The sequence below is a fragment of the Pan paniscus genome, chromosome 11, assembly GCF_029289425.2.
Source record: "Pan paniscus chromosome 11, NHGRI_mPanPan1-v2.0_pri, whole genome shotgun sequence".
Lineage (NCBI taxonomy): Eukaryota > Metazoa > Chordata > Mammalia > Primates > Hominidae > Pan > Pan paniscus.
This window is the reverse complement of record NC_073260.2, coordinates 979,527-999,715: the sequence shown is the minus strand read 5'-3', so window position 1 is coordinate 999,715 and position 20,189 is coordinate 979,527. Positions and strand designations below refer to the sequence as shown.

At 39.1% G+C, this 20,189-nt stretch overlaps 1 protein-coding gene across 1 annotated transcript in view; it reads left to right on the top strand.

Annotated features, from left to right (window-relative positions):
• LOC117978220 (phosphoglucomutase-like protein 5) overlaps positions 1–18,488 on the top strand; it is a 71,150-nt gene extending 52,662 nt beyond the window's left edge. The window contains exons 7-8 of the mRNA XM_055117373.2: positions 9,215–9,359; positions 15,500–18,488. Coding sequence (XP_054973348.1) covers positions 9,215–9,323 — 109 coding nt within the window. The 3' untranslated portion in view covers positions 9,324–9,359; positions 15,500–18,488. The remainder of the gene's footprint in view (positions 1–9,214; positions 9,360–15,499) is intronic.
• Positions 18,489–20,189: the final 1,701 nt, after the last annotated feature.

Below are 20,189 nucleotides of genomic sequence, written 5' to 3'. Positions count from 1 at the left end.
ATAATGACTTCAGAAAAATTCATAACATCATCTGGAGTCCCTTTATCTGCAAAGCCATTAGTCAATTTCACTGGTACTCTAGGGAGAGACTTGGGAAGTGAAAGGTGGACATTTCCCCCCAGATGGGGTTTCTTTACATGACTCTTATCAAATCAGGTGGGTGTTAGGAGCCTGAGAAATGTGAGCGTGAAGAAATGTGAAATGTGAGATTTGGATAAGGTCGTTTGGATTTAAAGAGGAAATTTCCATCAAGGGCCAACTCCTAGAGGAGATCACAGAGCAGAGGCTGGGGTGTGGCTGCAGGTAGGCATGCCATTGAGCCAAGGTGGGCTGACTCGAGGAAGAGCTCAAGCAGATGCTTTAGAACAAAGCATAAATGTCTTCTTTTGAGAAGTGTCTGTTCATATCCTTCGCCCACTTTTTGATGGGGTTGTTTGATTTTTTCTTGTAAATTTGTTTAAGTTCTTTGTAGAATCTGGATATTAGCCATTTGTCAGATGGGTAGAAGCCAAATCATGAGTGAACTCCCATTCACAATTGCTTCAAAGAGAATAAAATACCTAGGAATCCAACTTACAAGGGATGTGAAGGACCTCTTCAAGGAGAAGTACAAACCACTGCTCAACAAAATAAAAGAGGACACAGACAAATGGAAGAACATTCCATGCTTATGAATAGGAAGAATCAATATTGTGAAAATGATCATACTGCCCAAGGTAATTTATAGATTCAGTGCCATCCCCATCAAGCTACCAATGACTTTCTTCACAGAATTGGGGAAAACTGCTTTAAAGTTCATATGGAACCAAAAAAGAGCCCGCATTGCCAAGACAGTCCTAAGCAAAAAGAACAAAGCTGGAGGCATCATGCTACCTGACTTTAAACTATGCTACAAGGCTTCAGTAACCAAAACAGCATGGTACTGGTACCAAAACAGAGATAGACACTAATGGAATGGAACAGAGGCCTCAGAAATAACACCACACATCTACAACCATCTGATCTTTGACAAACCTGACAAACACAAGAAATGAAGAAAGCATTCCCTGTTTAATAAGTGGGGCTGGGAAAACTGGCTAGCTTTATTTAGAAAGCTGAAACTGCATCCCTTCCTTACACCTTATACAAAAATTAATTTTTTTTTTTGAGACGGGGTCTTGCTCTGTCGCTCAGGCTGGAGTGCAGTGGTGCGATCTCAGCTCACTGCAATCTCCGCCTCCTGGGTTCAAGTGATTCTCCTGCCTCAGTCTCCCGAGTAGCTGGGATTACAGGCACCCGCCACCACGCCTGGCTAATTTTTGTATTTTTAGTAGAGATGGGGTTTCACCTTGTTGGCCAGGTTGGTCTCAAACTCCTGACCTCAGGTGATCCACCCACCTTGGCCTCCCAAAGTCCTAGGATTACAGGCGTGAGCCACCACGCCAGGCCTAAACCCTTATTTAAGTAAAACTTATTTTCAGAAAAAAATGAATCTGAGGATGTGTTACATGTCCCCCTTTTACTTAGTGACAGTCCCAGGCACACTTGAGCTTGTCATTAACAATATTCATCAATTTAAGAGTTGATCAGAGAAGGTCATACAAGAATCCAATCTCAGTGGAATTAAAGGAAAAATTTTTGCTAAGCAGAAAATAAATGAGAACTGTACATTTAAAATAAATAAATGAACAGAAAGCCTTTCAAATCATACTAAACTAACTTATATCTGTGGCTACTACATTGTTGTTCTTTAATGCTTAAATAGGTAAAAGCACTGATGTTTTAGTTGAAACTACCAGCAGTAGGAATGCTTGCTCAGTAAGAGCAAGACCCCACTAACACAGTCATATTTATAAAGTCAAGGTTTAGGTGTCTGCCAGGGTCTGTTTTCCCTAAATCTATTACAAACAAATGAAAGCAAATCAGTAAATACTGTTTTAATGTACCTATACCGAGTCATAAAATTATTTTCCTCCCAAGTCAGGAAGAAACATAAAGTTGGTTAACTGAAAAAGAGAAAGTTTAATCATTCTGATTTTCATTCTGATGCTCTTCTTTAGACTATCTATTGCTGCTTTCTTTTGTAGCAGAACAGCTGATTTTCGGCCTAGGTTTTCATGATCTGATAAACCTTCACCATAGACAGTTTCTTGGAAAGAAACTTTGCAAGTGTCAGTTATCTTTAAATGTTCAGGAAGCTGTGTGGGTCTCAGACCCAGCTGGAGCAGAGCCAGCACGGGATTCTGAAAGCATTTGCAGGCTCTGAGATGGTTTTAACCTGTTCCTTGGCAGTGCAGCCCTTGTGTACACTCTTGGAAAGATACTAATGTTTACTTTCATGATGTAGAATGGATGAGCAGTGAAGGTTTCTAGGAAGGTTGAACACACTCATGCCCACTTTGGGACACAAGGAGGCAGATGCTATCATGGGAACTCTTCAAATAAGGTCATATGGTTTGGCTGTATCCTCACCCAGATCTCTTCTTGAATTGTAGTTCCCATAATCTCGTGTGTTGTGGGAGGGACTCGATGGGAGGTAATTGAATCATGGGGGCAGTTACCCTGATTCTGTTCTTGTAATAGTGAGTTTTCATGAGATCTTTACACTTGATTAATGTTAACTGTAGTTGTCCTACTGATCTATCGAACACCAAGTCTTATTTCTTCTAAGTGTATTTGTACCCATTAATCTACTGCTCTTCATTCCCCATCCCCGCTACCCTTCCCAGCCTCCGGTAACCACTAGTCTACTCTCTATCTTCATGAGATTCACTTTTGTAGCTCCCACATATGAGTGAGAACATGTGACATTGTCTTTCTGTGCTTTGCTTGTTTCACTGAACATAATGACCCCCAGTTTCATCCATCTTGCTCCAAATGACAGGATTTAATTCTTTTTATGGCTGGATAATATTCTATTGTGTGTTTTTACCACACTTTCTTTTTAAATATTTATTATTATTTTGTAGAGACAGAGTCCTGCTATGTTGTCCAGGCTAGTCTCAAACTCCTGGACTCAAGCGATCCACCTGCCTTGGCCTCCACATTTTCTTTATTCATCCATTGATGGACACTTAGGTTGATTCCATATTTTGTCTATTATGAATAGTGCTGCAATAAACATGCAAGTACAAATCTCTCTTCAATATATTGGTTTTCTTTCTTTTAGATAAATACTCAGTAGTGGAATTGCTGGATCATATAGTATTCTACTTTTACATTTTTGAGGAACCTCTGAACTGTTTTCTATAGTGGCTGTACTAATTTACATTCCCCCCAACAATGTGTGAGGATTTTTCTTTCTGTGCATCCTCACCAGCATGTTATTCCCTGTCTTTTTTGATAAAAGCTATTCTAATTGGGGTGAGATTATATCTCATTGTGGTTTTGATTTGCATTTTCTGGATAATTACCGATGTTGAGCATTTCTTATACCCTTTGTTCATTTGTCCTCTGTTGAGAAATACCTGTTCAGGCCTTTTGCCCTTTTAAAAATCAGATTAATGACTTTTTGCTATTGAGTTGTTTGAGCTCCTTATATATTCTGGTTATTTATCTTGTCAGATGGGTAGTTTGCAAATACTTTCTCTTATTCTATGGGTTGTTTCTTCACCTTGTTTGACTGTTTCCTTTGCTGTGCAGAAGCTTTTCAGCTTGATGTAATCCCATTTGTCCATTTTTGTTTTTGTTGCCTATGCTTTTGAGAACTTCAACAAAAAATTTTTGCCCTGACCAATGTCCTGGAGCATTTCCCCAATGTTTTCTTTTAGTAGTTTTATAATTTCAGGTGTTAGATTTAAGTCTAAATCCATTTGTATTTGATATTCGTACATGGTGAGAGATAGAGGTCTAGTTTCATTCTTCTACATATAGTTGTCCAGTTTTCCCAGTGCCATTTATTGAAGAGACTGTCCTTTCCCTGTTGCATATTGTTGGCACCTCTGTCAAAAATTAGTTGGCTGCAAATGGCATGGATTTATATCTGGGTTCACTATTCTGTTCAGTCGGTGTCTGTGTCTGTTTTTTATGCCAGTACCGTGCTGATCTGGCTACTATAGCCTTGTAGTATATTTTTAAGTCAAGTAGTGTGAGGCCTCCAGCTTCACTCTTTTTGCTCAAGATTGCTTTGGTTATTTGTGGTTCCATATAAAATTTAGGATTGTCTGCTCTATTTCTATGGGGAATATTGTTGGTATTTTGATAGGGATTACATTGAATCAGTAAACTGCTTTGGGTAGGATTGTCATTTTAACAATATTCTTTCAATCCATGAGCATGGAATAATATCTTTTCCATTTTTTGATTCATCTTCTATTTATTTAATCAGTTTTTATAGTGATCCTTGTAAAGATCTTTCACAGCTTTGGTTAAATTGATTCTCAGGGGCCAGGCACAGTGGCTGACACCTGCAATCCCAACACTTCGAGAGGCCAAAGCGGGAGAATTGCTTGAGCCCAGGAGTTTGAGGCCAGCCTGGGCAGCATAGTGTGACCTCATCTCTTAAAAAAAAATCAAAATATTAGCCAGACGTGGTGGCATGTGCCTGTGGTTGCAGCTACTTGGGAGGCTGAAGTCAGAGGATCGCTTGAGACCAAGAAATCGAGACTGCAGTGCTCACTGCACTGGTGACAGAGTGCAAAGCTTGAGACCAAGAAATCGAGACTGCAGTGCTCACTGCACTGGTGACAGAGTGCAAAGCTTGAGACCAAGAAATCGAGACTGCAGTGCTCACTGCACTGGTGACAGAGTGCGAACCTGGGTGACAGAGCAAAACCCTGTCTCAAAAAAAAAAAAACAAAATATTCCTGAGTATTTTACATTCTGTGTAGATACGATAAATTAGATTGCTTTCTTTCTTTTTCAGATTGTTCACTATTGGTGTATATAAATGCTACTGAATTTTGTATGTTGGCTTTGTATCCTGCAACTTTACTGAATTCACTTATTACTTCTAATAGTTTTTTGGTTTTTAAAAATAGAAGATCCTGTCATCTACATTCAAAGCGAATTTGACTTCTTTCTTTCCAGTATGAACACCTTTATTTAGTTTTCTTGACCAACTGGCCAGGACTTCCACTTTATGTTGAATGAAAGTAGTGAAAGTGCACACCCTTGTCTTGTTCCAGATCTTAGTGGAAAGCCTTTTAGTTTTTCCCTGTTTGGTGTGATGTCGGCTGTGGATTTGTCATATATAGCCTTTATTATTTTGAGGTATGTTTCCTCTGTACCTGGTTTGCTGAGGGTTTTTATCAAAAGGGATATTGAATTTTATTGAATACTTTTCAGCACTTATTGAAATGATCATATGGTTTTTGTTATTGGTTCTGTTAATGTGTATCACATTTATTGATTTGCATATGCTGAACCATCTTTGCATCCCTGGGATGAATCCCACTTGATAATGTTGAATGATCTTTTTAATATCTTGCTGAATTCAGTTTGTTAATATTTTTTGTTGACGATTTTTCTATCTGTGTTCCTCAGTGAAATTAGCCTATTGTTGTCTTTTTTTTTTTTTTTTGTGGCCTTATCTCGTTTTGGTATCAGGGTAATGCCTGCCTTGCAGGATGAGTTTGAGCATTCCTTCCTCTGCAATTTTTTTTTTTTGAAGAGTTTGAGTAGAATTATTATAGTTTTTCTTGAAATGTTTAATAGAATTCATCAGATCCTGGACTTTTCTTTGATAGGAGACTTTTAATTATAGCTTTGATCTTATTACTTGCTATTGGTTTGTCGAGGTTTTCTCTTTCTTCGTGGTTCAATTTTGGTTGTATATTTCCAGGAATGTATCTTTGTCTTCTAGATTTTTCAATTTGTTGGCAATTGTCTCTAATGATTCTTTGTACTCCTATGGTCTCTGTTGTTTTGTATCTTTTTTGTTTCTGATTTTATTTATTTGGGTCCTCTCTTTTTAGTTAGTCTTGCTAAAGTTTTGTCAGTTTTTTTTAACTAAACTTGTTTTGTTGATCTTCAGTAATGTTTTAATCTCAATTTCATTTATTTTTGCTCTGATCTTTATTATTTCCTTTCTCCTAGTAAATTTGGGTTTGGCTTGGTCTTGCTTTTCTAGTTCCTTGAGATGCTCCATTATTAGGTTGTCTTTTGGAAGTCTTTCAACTTTTTTGATGTGGATGTTTATTGCTATAAACCTCCCTCTTAGTACTGTGTTTAGTGTATCCCATAGATTTTGATATGTTGTGTTTCCATTTTTATTTGTTTTGAGAAATTTTTTAATGTTCTTATTTCTTCATCAACTCATTGTTTATTCAGGAGCATGTTGTTTAATTTCCATGTTTTTGTTTAATTTCCAAAGGTGTTTTTTTTTTTTTTTTTGAGATGGAGTCTCCCTCTGTCATCCAGGCTGGAGTGCAGTGGTGCAAGCTGCAACCTCCACCTCCTGAGTTCAAGTGATTCTCCTGCCTCAGCCTCCCAAGTAGCTGGGATTACAGGTGTACACCACCACACCCAGCTAATTTTTGTATTTTTAATGAGACAGGGTTTTGCCATGTTGGTCAGGCTGGTCCCGAACTCCTGACATCAGATGATCCACCCACCTCAGCCTCCCAAAGTACTGGGATTACAGGCATGAGCCACCACACCCAGCCCAAAATTCCTCTTGTTATTGATATCTAGTTTTATTCCATTGTGGTCAGAAAGGATACTTGATATGATTTCTACTTTTAAAAATTTGTTGAGACTTGTTTTGTGGCCTAAAATATGGTTTATTCTGGGGAATGTTCCATGTACTGATGAAACGTGTATTCTGAATAGTTGAGTGAACTGTTTTATAAATATCAGTTGGACCTATTTGGTCCGATGTGTAGTTTGATACAATGGTTTCTTTGTTAATTTTCTGTCTAGATGATCTGTTCATTGGTGAAAGTGGGGTATTTGATGTCCTCCACTATTATTGTATTACAATCTCTCTCTCTCTCTTTGTATCTATTAATGTTTGCTTTATATACTTGGGAGCTGAATTTCAGTCCATCAAATGTATTAATCAGTTCTAAGATTTCTGTTTGATTTTTTGAATAATGTCTCTTTGTTAAATTTCTCTGATAAATTTCTGAATGGAGAATTACCATTTTGTTTCTTGTATTCTGGTTGTTTTGTAACTCTTCTCCTCCTTTCTTCCTGTCATCCTTTATGGTTAAGTGACTTTCTCTGGAACTATGTTTTAATTTGTTGGGGTTTTTTTTTAGTGTGTTTATTATAGGTTTTTACATTGTGGTTACCATGAGGCTTATAGAAAACATCTTATAGAAATAACAAGTTATTTTAAAGAGATGACAGCTTATCTTAGATAAGCAGTCCCCAGTCTGTTTTGGCACCAGGGACCAGTTTCATGGAAGACAATTTTTCCATAGATCGGGCAGTGGGGATGGTTTTAGGATGAAAATATTCTACCTCAGATCATCAGGCATTAGATCCTCATAAGGAACGCTCAACCTAGATCCTTCGCACTTGCAGTTCACAATAGGGTTTGCACTCTTATGAGAATCTATGCTGCTAATGATCTGACAGGAGGTGGAGCAGGCAGTGCTGTGTGACCTGGTTCCTAACATGCCACGGACCAGTACTGGTCCATGGCTCAGGAGTTGGAGATCCCTGTCTTAGATCACAAAAAAAAAGAATAAATAAAAAACTTTAAAACAACCCTCCATCTTTAATTCCATCCCCTGACATTTTGACTTTTGTTGGTCTGAATTTACGTATTTTGATATTGCCTATCTCTTAACAGGTTGCTGTAGCTGTTAGGGTTTTTGATAGATTTGTCTTCTAGGTGTCATACTAGAATTATGGGTAACTTATGGGTGGACTGCACATGACAATTACAGTATTTGAATATTCTGGGGGTTTCTATACTTGATGTTACCCATAGGTTTTATACCTTCAAATGTTTTCTTTTTGCACATTAATGTTTTTTCATTTCAGATTGAAGAACCATCTTTAACATTTCTTGTAAGACAGATCTAGTAGTGGTAAATTCTCTTAGCTTTTGTTTGTCAGAAAAAGACTATCTCTCCTTCATACTTGAAGGATATTTCTGCTGTTTGCTGGATAAAGTATTTGAGGATAGCAGGGTTTTTTGGGGTTTTTTCTTTCAGCACTTTGAAAATATCATTCCACTTCCTCCTGACTTACGGTTTCCATTGAGAAGTGTGTTGCCAACTGAAGTGGAGTTTCTTTGTATGTTATATCCTCCTTTTTTCTTGCTGCTTTTAGTATCCTCTTTTTGTCCTTGACCTTTGAGAGTTTTATTATTATATGCCTTGGGTGTAGTTTTATTTGGGTCAAATCTGTTTAGTGTTTCCTGACCTTCCTCTACCTGGATATTTTTCTCATATTTTGGAAAGTTTTCTGTTATTATTTATTGAGTAAGCTTTTTTCTACCCCTCACTCTTGCTCAACTTTCTCTTGAACACCAATAATTCTTAGATTTGGTCTTTTAAGGTAATTTTCTGTATCTTGTAGGCAATCTTTGTATAATATATTTCCATTCATTTTACTTTTTCTCCTCTATGTAATTTCAAAGAGCCTGTCTTTGGGCTGACTGATTCTTTCCTCTGCTTGATGCATTCTGCTGTTGAGAGCCTCCAATAAATTTTTCAGTTAGCAAATATATTTTTCAATTTCAAGATTCGTTTGATTTTTTATCACTTCGATCTCTGTTAAATTCCTCTGATACGTTTCTGAGTTGCTTTTCTTTGTTGTCTTGGAGATCCCTTAGTTTCTGTAAAACTGCTATTTTGAATTCTTGGTCAGAGAGCTCATGAATCACCATCTCATTAGGGTCAGTCACTGGTTCCTTGCTTTATACATTTGGGGAGGTCATGGTTCCATGTTCTTATGGATATATGTCTGTGTCTTTGCATTAAAGGATTTATTATTTATTCCAATCTTCTCTGTCTAGTCTGTTTTGGTTTTTACTGGTATGTTTGCTTAGAGATTATTTGTAATTTAGCTGTTGAATTTCTTACACATTTTTCCCGCTAGGTCACTGCCTCTTTTTCAGCACCAAATGGTACTTAAAACCCAGGTTTGCCTCGGTTCTTCTAGCAAAGGATCAGAGGATTGCCTGGCTGGAATGGGGGAGGTTCCAAAGGAGCTATCCCTGTGGTATGGAAAGGCTGGCTAGGAGTTCATGCCCAAGAGACCTGTGGAATCTACCTCCTACAGCATAGTGCTGCCGAACAGCCACTCTGATTTGGCATCTCCTTTGGTTGAATTACAGAGCGGAGCTTCCAGGGCTGGAGATGGTAATCCTGCCTCCTTCCTTTGTGTCCGGCTGTCCACAGGATGGTATCTCCCTTCAGGCACTCCTGATGCTTCTCATGGGTTGAGGCATGGATAGGTCTCCTGCCAAAGAAGCCAAGATGGTAGGCAAGTTGTGTGTCCAACTTAATCTCACTTTTTCCAGTGTAGAATCTGAGTTGGGGGAAGTTTTACATGTGCTTGATACCAAGCAGACTGGGGGAAGGGTGTCACAGATATGAAAATCTGATTCTCTTACTGTCTGCTGGAGTTTTGTTTTGTTTTTTGTTTTGTTTTATTTTGTTTTGTTTTTACTTCTCAGTGGCCCCAGGAACTGACTGATTCTCTTTCATGAGTTCTGGGAGATTGCTGGTGATAATCTCGTTGATGTATATTTATTTTGGTTATTCTGTGGGGAGAAGTGAAGCCAGCTTTCATCTACATTTTTAAAGTATAATTCTTATTTTGAGTGGCAAGAATCTGATTCCAGTATCCTGCCTTAGTTTTTATGCATTTTTGAAACTCCTACCATTGCATTTAGAACCTTCTACCTGGTGGAGTTTTTTTTTTTGTTTTTCAGTTCTGGAAGTATTTGATTTTTTGAAACAGTTGACATTCATATAAAGAACAAGGTTGATAATCAAGCCTGCTCTACTAATTCTGTGCAGTCTAGAAAAGAGTGTACTGGGACTGGGCGCGGTGGCTCACATCTGTAATCCCAGCACTTTGGGAGGCCGAGGCATGCAGATCACAAGGTCAGGAGATCAAGACCATCCTGGCTAACACGGTGAAACCGCGTCTCTACTGAAAATACAAAAAATTAGCTGGACGTGGTGGTCTGTGCCTGTAGTCCCAGCTAATCGGGAGGCTGAGGCAGGAGAATGGCGTGAACCCGGGAGGCGGAGCTTGCAGTGTGCCGAGATGGCGCCACTGTGCTCCAGCCTGGGTGACAGAGCAAAACTCCGTCTCAAAAAAAAAAAAAAAAAAAAAAAAAAAGAAGAAGAAAAGAGTGTACTGGTTAAGTACTGAGAAGCATTTCCTGTGTGTCATGTAAGTACTTCAGGCTCTTAAATGTGTTACTCCAAGGAATAAGGTTGCAAATACAGTTGCTCTAAAAACATATTATACCAGCCTGGACAACATGGTGAAACCCCATCTCTACTAAAAATGCAAAAATTAGCTGGGCATGGTGGTACACACCTGTAATCCCAGCTGCTTGGGAGGCTGAGGCAGAAGAATCACCTGAACCTGGGAGGCAGAGGTTGCAGTGAGCTGAGATTGCGCCACTGCACTCCAGCCTGGGCGACAGAGCGAGACTCCGTCTCAAAAAAGAAAAAAAATTACATAAAATTCCGAGATGCAGCTTTCTTATCTAAAAAGGATTTGCGCAAAGCCTCCTTGCAGTAAGCATATAGGTAACTAAGGTGTCTACCTTACGTATATGCATCACTCATTTATGCCCTAAGTTCTCATTTGTTGAAACAATAGTGCCCTTACTCTAAATCACATAATCACAAGAGCCCTAGGGCTGAATTGCTCAGCTTTAAATGTCAGCGCTGTCATACTAGCTGTGTGATGTGAGCAAGTTCTAAAACTCCCTGTGCTTGTTTCTTATGTATACAATGGAGAGAAGGGGTAGTACTTTGTAGGGTTGTTGTGAAGTTTACACAAGGTAATAACTGTTAAGTGTTTTTAAAAGTCCCTTGAATGTAACAACTGCATCAGTGGTAAGGTATGCATTTTTCTCATATGGCCTCTGAAATGAGGATGTGTCTTATAATGAATGTAATTTCTTAATAAGCATTTTATCATTTAGTGACATCTTTTTTTATTAGTAGTACTTAATGTTACACTTTGGGTGACATTTTATATTTCAATAACTAATAGTAAGAGGTCTATTAACATTAGCTGCCATCAACATTACCATCAATATTATCATCAGCATTATCTTGTTTCTAACTGAGATAGTGGCATTTGATAGTTTAGCAGTGCTAGAGTATATATCAAATCTCAATTTTATCTAACTACTTGTTTGCATTGGTGTATTTTTATCAAAGTTCTAGTGTGCTGTTTTTCATATTTGTATCATTTTAGCTAATGTAAAGTATTTATGGGGTCAGCTCATGCAATGTTTCCGTCATTCATTGTACCTTACTTGGCGATCTACTAAAACATGCATCAGCATCCTTCAGTCTCCCGAAATAAATAGAGACAAAGACAAATTCTTTATTTTCTCTGTTGATGTATTTTCCTAAATCCTTTCGCAGGAGTGGTTTCTTTCTTAGCTAGGAGAACTAAGCCACCATTGTACCACTTAAGATTTACTGGTTTGCACTGTCCTCTGAGGGAGAAAAGAAGCAATTTATTGATCTGTAACACAGGAATGGACTGTGGCCAAACCTTTTCTGGTTTATACAATGCACCGACATAAGAATCTGCATAGCATTAAGAAGAATGAGCACTCACAATTTGAGGCCGCCTGTCAGCATGAATAATAACTGAGAAAAATCAATACACAATATACAACTGTTCTCTTTGCACAGACACTGCCAGGATTCACACCCAGTGACAGTGTCTTCTTTTTTTTTTTTTTTTGAGACAGGGTCTCTCACTCTGCTGTGCAGGCTGGAATGCAGTGGCGTGATCTCGGCTCACCGCAACCTCTGCCTCCCTGTTCAAGTGATTCTTGTGCCTCAGCCTCCCAAGTAGCTGGGATCACAGGCGTGTACCGCCCTACCCAGCTAATTTTGTAGTTGTAGTAGAGATGGGATTTTGCCATGTTGGCCAGCCTGGTCTTGAACTCCTGGCCTCAAGTGATCCACCCACCTCGGCCTCCCAAAGTGCTGGGATTATAGGCGTGAGCCACCGTGCCCGGCCAACAGTGTCTTGTTATTTTACCAGTGATATGCTTATAGTTCCTAATTTTAGGCTTCCTCCTTATTTTGGTTTTATTGTTCAGTTTGGGGAAGGGTGGGAGGCACCAATTTGGATCTGAGAAAAAGATCTGCCAGATGAAAGACTTTCAATAACAGGAGAGGACCTTGGGCCAAAGTTTATTAAGCTTGACTAGGAAGATTCTGGGCACATCTCCATCCAAATACCTTGACGCATACTTCATTCACCCCTAGCACATGCAGCTTGTCCCTTCTTGTCTTCTGTTTGCCTTCAAGGTTTTACATGGTGGTATTTACAAGCCGTTATGGAGCAAGAGTGCAAACACACAAGGCTAGCAAGGGGCCAGTAAACAGGGTTTGGCTTAGGGTTTTGTGGTTGTTAGCTTTTAAAAGCATACTTAGTTGAATAATTCCAGAAACTGGGCTTCTTTCCTTTGCCCCTTCATTTGCCCCTCCCTCTCTGGTCTTCCCAGTCTCCACTTTTTTTTTTTTTTTTTAAATAAAACTGTGTTTGTCAGAAATGTATAGACATTCACTCTTATTCTTAAAAGACAGTGTTTATCCCTAATGCCTGCCTTTTGATTCAGCCAGCAATGACTGTGCACACAAAGGTTATTGCTCTCCAAGTTCAGTGTTGTGGACCTGAACCAGTGCTTCTGTTTCCAAGAGAAAGTCAGGTGATTACCCCCTTCATCAGGGAGATTGGAGCCATCCTATCCTTCTGGTGTGTCACCAGCCAGAAACTAAGGATCAGCAGGGAGTGGATGGTTTAGAATCTCCTCTCTCCAGGTGAACACAATGCTAGTCAGTGTAGCTGGAAAAGCCACGCAGCGGGCAGGCTTGTCAGAAGCAATCTGTTTAAAAAAAAAAAAAAAAAAAAAAGAGAGAAAAAAGGGTCCTTTTGAGTTTACACTGAGTTGCTTTCACAGTAGTTAGCTTTGAACTGTGGTGCAAACCCATTTAAACAATGAGGGAAATTTCACTAAGTGGCAAGAAATTCTCACCCTATGTGATCAAAGCAATCAGCCATTTCCTTTTCCTTCCTTTTTATTTACTTATATTTCTGACCCCTTATAATCTTCATGATTGTAGCCTGATAGTTTCCTTTTTTGAATAGCATTTTAAAAAATACCTTTTCTTTTCCCTGAGGGTTTTAAAGCAAATAAGACAGAAGGGGTCTAAGTTTTTAGTTTTATTTTTTGAGACAGTCTCGTTCTGTCGCCCAGGCTGGGGTGCAGTGGTGCAATCTCAGCTCACTGCAATCTCCGTCTCCCAGGTTCAAGTGGTTCTGGTGCCTCAGCCTCCCGAGTAGCTGGGATTACAGGCGTGCACCACCATCCCTGGCTAATTTTTGTATTTTTTAGTAGAGACGAGGTTTTGCCATGTTGGCCAGGCTGGTCTCAAACTCCTGACCTCAGGTGATCTGCCCGCCTCAGCCTCCCACAGTGCTGGGATTACAGGTGTGAGCCACTGCGCCTGGCCTAAATATTTATTTTTAATAATTATTATTACAAAAATAAGAAAAGAGCTAAAATCCATGATTTCATCAACCAGAGGCAACCACCACAGTGAAAATTTTGGTACATTTACTTCTCATCGTTTAAATGTGTACATATACACATACACATACATATTTTTAATAAAATTAGGTTTAGGATAGTATACAGTTTTGTTTTTCTTTTAACCAACATACTTTGAATATTTTGCCTTATTAAAAACTTATATGATTTCAATGGCTGCATTAGAATTAGTGTATACAGATATTATTTTGGCATTCTGTTGTTAAGAGGTCATGTGGGTTTCTGAATTGACACTTTAATTCTCAACTTAGAATTTATTTCTCCCAACTTCTTCTGATTTCATGGGTCTAGAGTCAGAGTTTGGGCACAATGGAAATGGAATTTCTATATGTACTGTTGTTTACTGTTTGCTAGTATTTTTCGGAAGGTATTTGCAAAAAGCAAAGGGGAAACAGTGTACTTTTTTGTATTTTTTTTTCTTTTTTTGTTTTAAATTTTGTGATTGAAATATAAGTCTTATTATGGTAATCTCAGGTAACTTTTAAATAGAAATATCAATGTAAAATGAATATATTGCCCAATGTGGACCCCGGTGTTTCAGAACTATGTGCCGTGTTCTATCATTTTGTTACTGGAAAGGGGTCTTAATCCAGACCCCAAGATCTTGGATCTCTCACAAGAAGGAATTAGAGGTGAATCCATAGAGTAAAGTAAAAGCAAGTTTATTAAGAAAATAAAGGAATAAAGAATGGCTACTCCATAGGCAGAGCAGGAGCGTAGGCTGCTCAACTGATTGTACACACAGTTACTTCTTGATGCTAAACAAGAGGTGGATTATTCTTGTGTCTTGCAGGAAAGGGGTGGGCAGTTCCTGGAAGTGAGGGGTCCTCCCCTTTTTAGACCATATAGGATAACTTCCTGACATTGCCATGGCATTTGTAAACTGTCCTGCTGCTGGTGGGAATGTTTTTTAGCATGCTAATGCATTATAATTAGCATATAATGAGCAGTGAGAATGACCAGAGATCACTTTCATCTCCATCTTGGTTTTGGTGGGTGTTGGACGGCTTCTTTACCACAACCTGTTTTATCAGCAAGGTCTTTGTGACCTGTATCTTGTGCTGACCTGTCTCATCCTGTGACTAAGAATGCCTAACCTTCTGGGAATTTAGACTTAAAATAAAGGTCTCAGCCTTATTTTATCTAGCCCCTATTCAAGATGGAGTTGCTCTGGTCCGAATGCCTCTAATAATTTGAAGTTTATCCAACGGCACAGTGGGAGATAATGAATTTTTGTTTAAGAGGAGGAGGACTGACTGGATCAGATTTGTGCTTTAGAAAGGTGGTTGCATGTAAGAAAGAGGCGTTGGTAGAAAGACTTCGGATATCTCAAAAGAATTTCCATGAAGTTAATCTTTTTAAAAATGTAAACATTTGGTGCAGTAATTGCTTTGAAATTGCAGTTGAATAAATGAACTTTTTGAACCAGAATTTGGAAAGGAAGATATGCTTAAAAACCAAAAATATTTTGTAGAGTGCTACACATTAGGAAGTCATTTGTATTTGGTGACCACTTTCCTAAAATAGTCTCATTTCTAGAGAACCAATTTTGTTTCCCATAGATTATTATGTGTAGAGACCCCCTTTCAGTATGTAGCCACTGGTACATCCGTGGGTGTTATCTCCATACTGCCAGGTCCAATGCAGTCACCTCCTGGATCTATAGTCTTTCTCCCCCCATTCCGATTTCCTTTCTCTGTTAGCAGTCATCTTTGTAAACGGAAGTCTAAGATTTAGTGTTGTACATTTTTTAAATGATCCATTTTGATGGGGCTCTCTTTATTGTTTCAGGTTGAATGCCTTTGAGAACTTGATGCATAAAATTTGCATGACTCCTCACTCCTTTCTGAATCTCTCATTGGACTCAAGCCAGCATGGCTCACACCACAAAGGTTAACGGCAGTGCCTCAGGTAACCCTGTGCTCTGGAGTTTGTGTGTTAAATGTATGTCTTTTCTCAAACTAATTTTTTATTCTCTTTAATAATGAACGGATAATAGCAAGTTGCCTAGATAACTAGGATTTCAAAGCAATTTTCTGTCCGTTGAAGTTTGGGTTTGTTTTGTTTTACTCTCAGAAAATTTGCTTTTATCTTAGAGTCTTGCACTGAAATCAGTTGAGTAAATTATTACCTAAGTCAATTCTGTTGAAGTGTTGAAAGACAAATGTAAATGCTGAATGCTGATGCAAATGTAATGTATACTCCTCTTGCACTTCTTTCTGAGGGATTGAATGAGGAGAGAGGAAATTAGTTTGGATGCTTAAAACCAATTCCTAGTAGCCACTCCCAAGCAGCTTTTGTTTGATGTTGCTAAACAAAGAGAAAGGAGGGAAGAGAAGTATATATTCTGTAAAATGATTCTCTTAGGAATATGCAACAAGTCATATTATGAATCATAAAGACCTGTATTTGAATTCTTATTTTGGTTATATTAGAGACTTACATAGTTTCATTTTCTGTTCCAATATTGCTTCTGTGAGATTCGGGAGAAATCTGTACACGAAATGCAGAGAAGATCCTCCTAAGAGACACATCACCATGGGGACAACCTGCCCAAAATGGCATGCCAAGTGTTCATTTCTTTTTTGAGTTATGTGCCAAATAGCTGAATGAGTGAGAATAGTAATTGTCTATGCAGAATTTTTTTCTGAGCGTCTGAGTCCAGAGTCCTACGTCTGCTGGCTCTGAACACCTTCAAATGACAACATTATGTACTGGAGCAAGTGTAGAATTGGAGCCAGGAAACCTGAATTTGAGTCCTAGTTCCAGCACTAACCATGAAATATTGGGCAGGGCTATTTCTCCACATGTAAACCATCGGTAAGTATATCCACCTGCCGGTTTAGGACCAGTGAGCGCACCAGAAACATACTTACAGGAGCTATGTAAGCCGTAAAGCACTTTTGAAGACAACAGCAGGAAGTGACCTCTAAAGTGGGCATTCCCAGCCCATGAATGTGACTTTTTATTCTAGCGGTCTCAGCTGCAAGCATCTCCTCTGGGTAGAACACTATAACCCAAACCCAGATAAACTCAGTTATTTGTTCTGGGATGACTGATCTTTCCCTGTCCATTCCATTTTTGACCTTTTTACTGCCCAGCTTCTTGAGACTTTTATAGATTCTGCTGTGGGACTGCTATCAATAATGAAGACATGAATGAGAATATCTAACATTCATTGTACACTTAAATGCACCATGGTGCCTAAAATGCTTTGCCTGCATTTTCATACTTAATCCTCACAATAATCTAATGAGATTAAGCTATTATTTTACTGTCATCATCATCCCTATGTAATGTCACAGAGAAGTTCGGGGACTTACTGTAAATGAAGTAAGAAAAATCAGAATTATGGGCAGTGGCTCACACCTGTAATCCCAGCATTTTGGGAGGCCGAGGGGGATGGATCACCCAAGGTCGGTAGTTCAAGACCAGCCTGGCCAACATGACGAAACCCCATCTCTACAAAAATACAAAAATTAGCCAGGCATGGTGGCGCATGCCTGTAATCCCAGCTACTTAGGAGGCTAAGACAGGAATGGCTGGAACCTGGGAGGCAGAGGTTTCAGTGGGCCCAGATTGCACTACTGCCCTACAGCCTGAGTGACAGAGTGAGACTCCATATCAAAAAATAAAATAAATCAGAATTATGATGACTTTCTCCAGTAAAATATTTGGTGAGAGAGGAGATTGAAACATTATGAAATTTCAAGTGTAGTGGGTGGGTTTTAATTCCCTCTGATGATGTGGTTTCCTCCCTTGCCCTGCATTTGCTTCCATTCACATGCTCAGGGGAAGGGGTGTTTAAGATTGTTGGTACCTCAAGACCTCAACCTTCTTCTGGTGCCTTGGGCAAAATCCTTTCTTCATGGGTTTAGATACCTACCCCACTAATTCCTTTCCAACTTGGTTTGTTCTGTACTTACCTTTTTGCTTTGTTCCTGAGATCTAATAAGCAAGCTGTAACTTTTCCTTCCCACCTGGTATCCTGCCTAACAGGTCTGGGCATTGAGGTTGAAAGCAAAAGAAAGCTCTCTGATTTGTGACTTTCAGGGTGTCAGAGTATGAATTGTTACTGCAGACAGTTATCTGGACTGTGCAGGGGAAGATTTTTTACTTATTCTAGTCACCATGACCCATGTACATCTATAAGCAAATCTAATTAGAGACTCAACCATAAACAGTAATATATATGCAAACATACATATATGTGTATGTGTCTGTATATGTATATACACACATAGTAATATATACATACATATATGTATATACAAACACAAATGTGTGTACACCATATATATGACACTCATAGAAAAAAAAAATTTGTTTTTGAGATGGAGTCTTGCTCTGTCACCCAGGCTGGAGTGCAGTGGCGTGATATCGGCTCACTGCAACCTCTGCCTCCTGGGTTCAAGTGATTCTTGTGCCTCAGCCTCCCACGTAGCTGGGATTACAGGCCCATGCCATCACGCCTGGCCAATTTTTGTATTTTTAGTAGAGATGAGGTTTCACCATGTTAACCAGGCTGGGGTTGAACTCATGACTTCAGGTGATCTGCCTACCTCGGCACTTCGGGATTACAGGCATGAGCCACCACACCCAGCTGAAAATTTAAAAGTATAGATGCATGTTGTATTGTCTGAAAACCAAAACAAAAGCAAGAATTACTGGTGATAATACCACCTAGAAATAAATGTCTTCCTATTTTTTATATAGTTGTCAAATGTTATATATTTCACATGGTTGAGAATATGTTAATAAAAATCATTCCTTTACCTTTTCCCACTTTGTATTACAAAAGAAACACCTCTCCAATGTTTAAAAAAATACTCCATGTAAGAGATGCGGGTTATAAATACACTTCTATGCGTGTAAATAACATTTAGAGAACCTAGATGAAGATGAGATAAAGAGGGCTTCATGGCAGCTAGTGAGGGCCAATTACTGGTCTCCTATGAGAAAAGGATAAGCTATTTGGGTTTAGTAGGAGTTTCAGATGTGGAGTAAATTATATGTTTCTTCAATTTCCAAAAATTGCTGCTTGGGCTTCGTAGAGCATGAGGGGAAATTTCATGTGATGATGGAGTCAGGGCAGTGGCAAAAGAAGCACTTTCCATAGTCTTAGTAATAAAACAAGCAAAAGAGGAGCCTCTGGGAAAGGGCAAACCATGCCCTTGGCACAAAATACATGCGACGACTGATCATCTCAAGTTGACATCCCCATGTAACATTTAAATGGGATAAGGGGTGATTCACAACCTTTTATTCTCTGACTTCCCCCTTGGAGTCCCTCACGGAGGCTGGGTAAAAGAAACTGCTTTTAAAATGAGCTATTCATTAATGCTGTAATTTGTAAAATGTATTATGCCACACTTCAGACATACAAAATGTGTGAAAGTTATATAACAAGCACCTTTGTACACACTACTTAGCTTAAGAAATAAACCTTATTAATATAGGCCAGATATACATGAGCACCTACTATGTGCTGTTTTAGGTACTGGGGATACAGCAGTGAACCAAAGAGGCAAAAATTTCTGCCCTCAAGGATTGTACATTCTAGGGAAAGTTAAAGTCTCCTGTGTTCACGGTTGCCAGAAAAAAAAATACTAAAAAAGTGTTCATTGTTTATCTAAAATTCATTTTAATGGTGCTCTACTTTTGTGTGCAGCCCTACCTGTGTACCCCTTCCAGATTGCACCCCCTGCCCTTCCTTACCACCAGCCCATCAAAATCAATCATTCCTCGTAGTGTTATCTCTTTTTCACCAGATCCTCCATCCTACTTCTCTTGATTGGTACAGTATTGTTTTCATTAATTCAAAATATTTTAGGCCAGATGGGGTGGCTCAGACCTGTAATCCCAACACTTTGGAAGGCCGAGGAGGGAGGATTGCTTGAGGCCAGGAGTTCAAGACCAGTGTGGGCAACATAGCCAGACTCCATCTCTACAAAAAAAATTTTTTTTAAATTAGCCAGGCATAGTGGCATGCACCTGTAGTCCCAGCTACTCAGGAGGCTGAGGTGGGAGGATTGCTTGAGCCCAGTAGTTTGAGGCTGCAGTGAGTTATGATGGTACCACTGCACTCCAGCCTGGGTGACAGAGCCAGACCCTATCTCTAAAGCAAAAAACCAAAAACATTTTATTATGGTACTGCTAACAGTACTGCAGTGTCTTTTGTTAAGGAGGTAAGAGAATCATAAATTGCTCTTGACTGTTCTCTGATAGCCAGCTAGGAAGTAAATGGTGATTGTTGGTTAGGAAAATAGCTGTGTTTCTTTGGGGTGTAGGGATGAGCCAGTCTGCTTTTTCCCCAAGTTTCTGAATCATGTTGTAAACTGGATGCACTGATTGATACCTCTCTAAACACTAATGTTGTGAAACTTTAATTAGAGCTTAGATATGCTTTAGAAGCCAAGTAACAAGTGGCTTATTTGTGAAAGAAAGATAATAATAGCTATCCTACCTTCTTCACAAGGTG